This window comes from Osmerus mordax, chromosome 23 (genome assembly GCF_038355195.1).
Source record: "Osmerus mordax isolate fOsmMor3 chromosome 23, fOsmMor3.pri, whole genome shotgun sequence".
NCBI lineage: Eukaryota > Metazoa > Chordata > Actinopteri > Osmeriformes > Osmeridae > Osmerus > Osmerus mordax.
The window spans coordinates 9,384,546-9,391,346 of NC_090072.1; the positions used below are offsets into that span (position 1 = coordinate 9,384,546).

General features: G+C 43.4%; 2 protein-coding genes across 2 annotated transcripts; one reads left to right on the top strand and one right to left on the bottom strand.

The window, feature by feature from the left end:
- The first annotated feature begins 1,622 nt into the window (after positions 1–1,622).
- Positions 1,623–2,960, top strand: LOC136967941 (putative nuclease HARBI1). The gene is made up of 4 exons (XM_067261940.1): positions 1,623–2,055; positions 2,137–2,252; positions 2,397–2,508; positions 2,587–2,960. Exons 1-4 carry the CDS (start codon positions 1,623–1,625, stop codon positions 2,958–2,960), a joined length of 1,035 nt encoding a protein of 344 aa, XP_067118041.1.
- Positions 2,961–3,395: 435 nt separating this feature from the next.
- Positions 3,396–5,348, bottom strand: LOC136967942 (uncharacterized). The gene is made up of 7 exons (XM_067261942.1): positions 4,437–5,348; positions 4,192–4,365; positions 4,051–4,121; positions 3,885–3,935; positions 3,734–3,808; positions 3,514–3,633; positions 3,396–3,407 (listed from the first exon to the last, which is right to left on the bottom strand). Exons 1-7 carry the CDS (start codon positions 4,567–4,569, stop codon positions 3,396–3,398), a joined length of 636 nt encoding a protein of 211 aa, XP_067118043.1. The 5' UTR covers positions 4,570–5,348.
- Between the last annotated feature and the right edge of the window lie 1,453 nt (positions 5,349–6,801).

Consider the following 6,801-nt stretch of genomic DNA (forward strand, 5'->3'; position numbering starts at 1 on the left):
TCTCTGTGAATAGTTTTTTATTTGGAATGTGGTACCTCGGCTCCAGTATGTTGAGGAGGTATTGGAAGCCCTCATTTTCTACAACACTGTAAGGCTGGATATCTTTACAAATAAAGAAGGCAATGGCTTCGGTTATTGCTTTAGAACGAGCTGAGTTGGTAGCCATCGGGGCATGAAAAAAGTGGCAATACTTTGCTCAGTCTGCTTGCTAGGTCTACTGGTGGAGCTATCCACTGTAGCCATAGATGAATCCGAGGAGGAGGCAGACGTCTTACCATGTTGCCTCTTCAGGTGAGTAGCTAAATTAGTCTTTTATTTTTATATATATATATTTTGCAGATTGCATGGGTCTTATCGAATTTAACATCTTTCTTCGGAAATCCAAAGTGTTGCCAAACCTGGGATTTATTACAAGTTGTAGGGATGTGTAAGTCTTCATCCGCCATGGTAACACTCCCGAACACGCCTCCAACTCGCGCGAAACTTGGCAGACAGACTTAACGAGAATCGGCCACTGACAGCAGTGGAGACCAGAGCGCGCTTAAGAGACGATCTAAATATAAAATTATTGGTCACAAATCATTGGTCAAATTTTAAAAAAATGACAAAAGTGTTCGCATGCACATATATCTATATAAATACATCAGATTATACCGATGCAAAGATGTTAGAAACGATGCATCGCGATTTCATCCCACATTGTATCCGGTGCACTTTTTTTATCCGGGCCATCGCATCGTGAGCTTTTATGCCGATGCACCGATGCGAATCAGTGAATCTTCCCATCCCTAATATGTGTCCTCTCTTATTTCACCCATAAGCCTACTAACACCGTAGCAACATGTCCGCAGACAGCGTAACGCCTGGGACACATTGCCTGCGATCGGCTGAGATCTGCTGCGACGCGCCTGGAAGCGCCTCCTTTTTTCTTTCGCCGCCCATGTTATCAAATGGGACCGACCACACTGGCTGCGAAGCGCCGCGATTGCCTGCGATCTGCAGCGATCGTTTCGGCAGCTGGTCGAATTTTTTCGCGAGACGCTTTCAAAATCAGCTTCAGGATGATGAAATACACCATATTAGTTGATATATTTGAATTAAAAAAAAGATTTAATCCATTAATTGTAGACTACGGTGAACATTTGTAAAGTTGTAGACTTTATAATTACACAATGTTGGTAACGAACGGCCTTTACATGTGGTTACCCTGATGAAAACGAATGAAAATAAACGGATTGATCTGTTGAGCTAGCATGCCCGTAGTTGTTTTGCACACGTGTGTTGTAGCACACAACACACACGCGTGCAGACATAGCCTACCGAGAGAGAACCCCCAAGTCGATTTAAATTATTCTCGAAGTTGAAAAGCACAGGGAGTTGTTGTATGACCCCCAGCAACAATTTTACAAGGACAACGTAGATCAGGGGGGTATTCGTCGTAGCTCGCTAAGCGGTTTAGCGAGCTAAGTTTCAGGCTAAGATAAAAAAACACCCCTCTTTTTGGTTCGTGGAAGCAACTTTGGATAAATCACCATGGTAACATATCAATTAGCACTAACCTGCTCCAGAGCAGGCTAACATAAGTGTAGCTGGATAAGCTTGCCACACCCCCAAAAGAAAACATGGCAGCTCCCTTTTTGAGAGACCCAGTTGACGAAGGAGCTATTCTAGTTCGATTAGCTTTCCATACCGATAGAGTTATTCGCGATCGCCAAGATCCTTTGTGTCACACGGATGAGTTTCTGTTTGAGCGATATCGATTCAGCCGACAAGGACTCATTTATTTGCAAGACCTTCTCGGGCCGTACATTGCAAATCTCACACGCCGCAGCAGAGCTTTAACTGTGCTTCAGACTCTCTGCATAGCCTTGAGGTTTTTTGCGTCAGGTACATTTTTATACAGTGTAGGCGATGCAGAAAACATTGGCAAAGCCGCAGCATGCGTTGCTGTAAGAAAAGTGTACTTGGCGCTCAACCAGCTGATGAATAAATTCATCATATTCCCAGGCCATGTCCCAGTCAATGACATCAAAGAGGGATTTTATGCAATTGCAGGTAATTGAGTAAATAAATATTTGACCATTTCATGAAAATGCATTCTTATCACTATTCATTATGGAGCTTATCATTATGCAGAGTTTCCTAATGTCATTGGCGCAGTGGACTGCACCCATATCCGCCTGAAAAAGCCCTCTGGGCCAAACGAGGCCGATTTTGTGAATAGGAAGGGCTTTCACAGCCTTAATGTGCAGGTACTTATTACATAATTTTCCTCAAATTACATTACTCTAAAAACAATCATTTGTCTTTGACAATAGACATGGACCTTGCAATTGCCTGCTGTAGGCTACCCATGTACTGTACAATACCCATGACTTGACTGCAATTCATCTTAGATGATCTGTGACTCCACTTGCCTGATCACAAATGTTGAGGTCAAGTGGCCGGGGTCTGTCCACGACTCCCGGATATTCCGAGACTCCACACTATGCCACAGCTTTGAGCAAGGTATAGCAAATCTCATGTCATTCAGAAATTGATTATTTTATGTAGAGGTGATCCAACATTGTTCATATCATATACTAGGTAACTATGATGGGCTCCTAATTGGAGACAGGGGTTACGCCTGCAGGCCCTGGTTCATGACCCCCTATCCCGAGCCAGCCCCAGGCCCTGAAGTGCGGTTCAACGGTGCTCTCGCTAGAACGAGGGCACGGATAGAGATGACCTTTGGCCTACTAAAGGGCAGATTTAATTGTCTGCGGGGGCTGAGGGTGGAACCGGACAGGGCCTGTGCGATCACGGTGGCATGTGCCGTGCTCCACAATGTGGCCACTCTCAGGAGGGAGAGGGTCCCAGTGATCGTGGCCCATCCTGAGGACGATGTGGAACCGATCCATCTCGATGAGCGGTCTGGACCGGCTGCAAGGGACATAATTGCCCAGCATCATTTCAGATAGCTGTCCAGATGACTTTGGGTAATGTTGGACTCATTTCATGTTCTTTATGTTGCATGTTTCATTTATTTGGTTAGCCACCCTCTTTGCTTTTAAGTTACCCATTAATAGTCCATCCTCAGCCATCATCGAGTCCATCCCAACTCAGTCTGGTTTGCACCTTCACTGCCAAGGACCAAGGCAGACTGCAGCAGATCATTTGGTCCCACCCTGACCTGTTCCACTCCAGGACCAGCAAGAGAGCAAGCAGGATCATTGCTGACTAAATGTAACAAGGGGCTCACAAACAAGCCCACTGCACCACACTGACTCTGGGACCCCCGCACACAATGCACTGCAGTTTGCATCCTTATTCTTTCTGATTCTGAATAGAGGAACATGCTGAAGAATAATGTAAGAGATCCATGTTGTACAATAAAGCCTTTATTTTTTCCCCCTTTATTGGTTATCCTGTAAATGAAGGTGCACAAGAAATAAGATTTTCAGTTTAGTTACAATTCATGGCAAAGCTCACAAATACTTTAGCCAAAGCTTTGCTTTACAGGGTTAGACTTACATTCAGCTGCCGTTTAAGCAATTTAACCTCCAAATCCAGCTTAATTGAGCTTAAGTGGAGGTTGTGAATCTTCGCACGCAAGTAGCGCTTGTATAGCGTGCGCACATCTTCAGTGTCAGTCTGGAAAAAAGACAAACCATTCATAACTTTGTTCAGTGTGGTGGTCAGAGGCCAACTAAACTCAGACCTCACAATGTGAGGGTATTTAATGAGAACTCACCTCCCCATCCCCAGTTCCCAAAGAGCGAGAAGGGCCAGGCTCCGGCGGAGCAGGCCGTGGTCCAACAGGATTTGCCTAAAGGAATGCATTGATGTAGTGAGTGCCAGGAGTGAGTGGGATAGGAGTATTAGTTAACACAACTTGCATTTACCAAATCGCTGGAGAAGGCGGAAAGTGTGTCCTCATCGTCTAGACCAACCTCCTGTTAGTGAATTAGGAATTATTAGGAACTGTGGGAAAGTGCCTTCGGTTTGAAAAGACACACACTATGAACATGTTTCGAATCATTACACAATGATGCAGCAATATCAACTTACATCAGTGGGCTCCTCTCCCCTGACCAACACATTGGGAGGTGGCTGCAGGAGTGTGATCGAACCTCCGGCCACTGCAAAATGTGACGATGGTTAACCAAATGACTAATTATGAAGGAAACTCATAGAATGAAGTGCACCTACCTTGGACATACGGATTCTCTCCTGCCACCACCTCTCCAGAGGAGCTGCCCCCAGCTATGCCCTGCATAATTGGCCTACCCCTGTTGTTGGCCAGGGCCAGCTCCTCAGCAGGGGTTAGCTCAGGACCTCGGGGTCCTCCCCCCGTCTTCATCATATCCGCCTTTTTCTTGTTTGCTAAAATATGAAGGATATGACATTGACAAGTTGTTCAATACATTACCATGGCACATATTGTATTGACTCACCAGCCTGAATGATGTTCTTGTGCTTCACTTTGACTTGCTCCCAAGTCCTTTTAGTGGCTGGGTTGCAACTACATGGGGGTTGAAAGCACTCATAATTATATGACAGTGTTATTAGTACACCATACCATATCATTATTGTTGGAAATGATTAAAGTGGACTCATGATACGGAGAGAATCTAACACAGTTTCTTTTCACTGCTTCAATTGATTGAATAATACATAGCCTACATACATACTGTGATCCGCCCATACACAGATTTGCACATGCATATTCAAACTCATACTTCTATATGGTCATCTACACATACATGCATATGCACATATATAGTACATGATAAATAAGCGCTTTCAGTACATACATCATCATAAGTGTCTATGAATTCGTATCAATTAGATACTCTTTGGCCTTGGTTTTATCTAGGCCTACTTATTCTGTAAGAGTTGAGATCATTATTTTCGCTAGCAAGATCTCATTCGATGATTAATTTCCATTAAGCCTACTGCCAGCAGGCACATTTAAAGAAATGTGATCTGATTGGGTTAATGAGGCACTTAAGATGAGCCTATACATTTTCCCAAAACTTACGCATTTAGCTTATCGGCAATTTTTTGCCAAGCTGCCTGTCTTGCTCTGGCAGCAGTGGCGGTGTTTGACTTAGCCATTATTATTTCTTTATAGTCTTCGTAGAGACTCATTATTATCGTTTGCTCCGATGGCGAGAATGTCACCGCTCTCTCTTTAACGTTTGTCATTTCCGCCATAATACCGTTAGAAAATCACGGTTTTGGGGATCGACCTTTCCTGCCTTTTGAAGTAGGACGTGCACGTGCAATTTCCCTGATAAGTTTAGCCTGATTGAAATTAACCACATGATTTGGATGCGGATCAGCCGTTGACGAACAGATATTTGCTGTTCTCACTCATCTCGCTAATGTTAGCGGGCTAAAGGGACAATTGATTAACTTAGCTTCAACCCTTACGACGAACGGGGCCAAGGATCAATGCTGGGTTATAGCCAATGCCATGTTTATGTACCATGTCAGCGTAAAGGAAAGCTCAGAGTAGCAGAAAGGCTTGGTGACCGGCGCGGAGAAATGCGCGTCTGGTGTGAACAGTTTTACATTACATTTATTCATTTAGCAGACGCTTTTAACCAAAGCGACTTCCAAGAGAGAGCTTTACAAAGTGCATAGGTCACTGATAATAACAACAAGAGAGCCACAAAAACATTGCGAGTAGCCAAAACATGAAGCACACATTGTGAACAACCAAAGGAAATGCCAAAGGGAAGAACCATAAGAGCATGTAGTTAAACAAGTTACAATTAGAGAGGGTACAATTTCTGGGGAAATTGTAGGGTGTGCTTGCTTGCGTCGGTTGCTTGCTTGCGTCGGTTGCTTGCGTCGGTCTGCCAAATACATTTGGCAGATCGGTGTAAAAATGGACCTAATCTCTATGACTTAAACGTCATTTTAAGTTTTTCCCTTCTCGTGATATTTTCAGGCATGTAGCCTACTCATTGCATTCATTCATTAATAAAGAACCCCCTTTGAAGATTATTCTACGACGTTACCCGGCAGTAGAAGATGGAATCGCGATTCAGACAGTCCCATCTGCTAACTGAAAATATGCCCCCAAAACGTAAATAAGCTTGACATTTATTTAGTGGAAAATCGCTCATTCATAAAAAAAACGTTCCGTTTTACGGTTTAGGCTGAAATTAATTATTTTCATGAACAGATTGACAACGTTTAGGCTGTGGCAATGAAGTTCAGGTTAGTAGTTAGATAGACTTTTGATTTAAATAAGAGGAGTGCCGAACATGTTCTGTCGCCGTTTGACTTCCTACAGCTGTGTAGATGTTTTTGTAGTGTCTCGCGTAGGCTACTGTACAGCGTTGCAGTGAGCAACACTGGTTTGAAACCACAGGTAATGATAATTTCACCCACAAATCGTTTACTTGTAATGTAATGTCATAATAAATCCTACAACGAAAATGTATTTGTGAGGAATGTTTATTTTAAAGATTGAAAACAGATGCATCATAGACCACTGTAGTATGTGTTGCCCGGGCAACAGAGGCTAATGTCATGATGCTAATGCTTCAGTGAAATAGTAGACTACCGTTTCCAAAAGTAGATGTGGGCCTACTTCCTTAATAATATCAGCTAATATTGTACATTACACTTCATAATTGTGTTTCACATCACAAAGTAAAATGAGTAAATAGTTATCACCCTGGCCTCTTTGCTTGTGGCGTTCCTGCAGCTGCCTTGCAGTAAAGCTATAGTTAGCCTAGCTATCCCCCAAGTTAACAGATGTGAAACAAATGTTCTGCTACAGGTAGTCACGCGTGTTTTCGT

What these genes read in the sequence shown, in the direction of transcription:
- LOC136967941 (XM_067261940.1), top strand. Translation starts at nt 1,623, where the DNA reads ATGGCAGCTCCCTTTTTGAGAGACCCAGTTGACGAAGGAGCTATTCTA. An exon ending in GGGATTTTATGCAATTGCAG is followed by an intron (nt 2,056 to 2,136) that starts GTAATTGAGTAA and finishes ATCATTATGCAG; the next exon opens with AGTTTCCTAATGTCATTGGC. An exon ending in TTCACAGCCTTAATGTGCAG is followed by an intron (nt 2,253 to 2,396) that starts GTACTTATTACA and finishes AATTCATCTTAG; the next exon opens with ATGATCTGTGACTCCACTTG.
- LOC136967942 (XM_067261942.1), bottom strand. Translation starts at nt 4,569, where the DNA reads ATGATATGGTATGGTGTACTAATAACACTGTCATATAATTATGAGTGC. An exon ending in AGAGAATCCGTATGTCCAAG is followed by an intron (nt 4,122 to 4,191) that starts GTAGGTGCACTT and finishes CACATTTTGCAG; the next exon opens with TGGCCGGAGGTTCGATCACA. An exon ending in GGGGAGAGGAGCCCACTGAT is followed by an intron (nt 3,936 to 4,050) that starts GTAAGTTGATAT and finishes ATTCACTAACAG; the next exon opens with GAGGTTGGTCTAGACGATGA.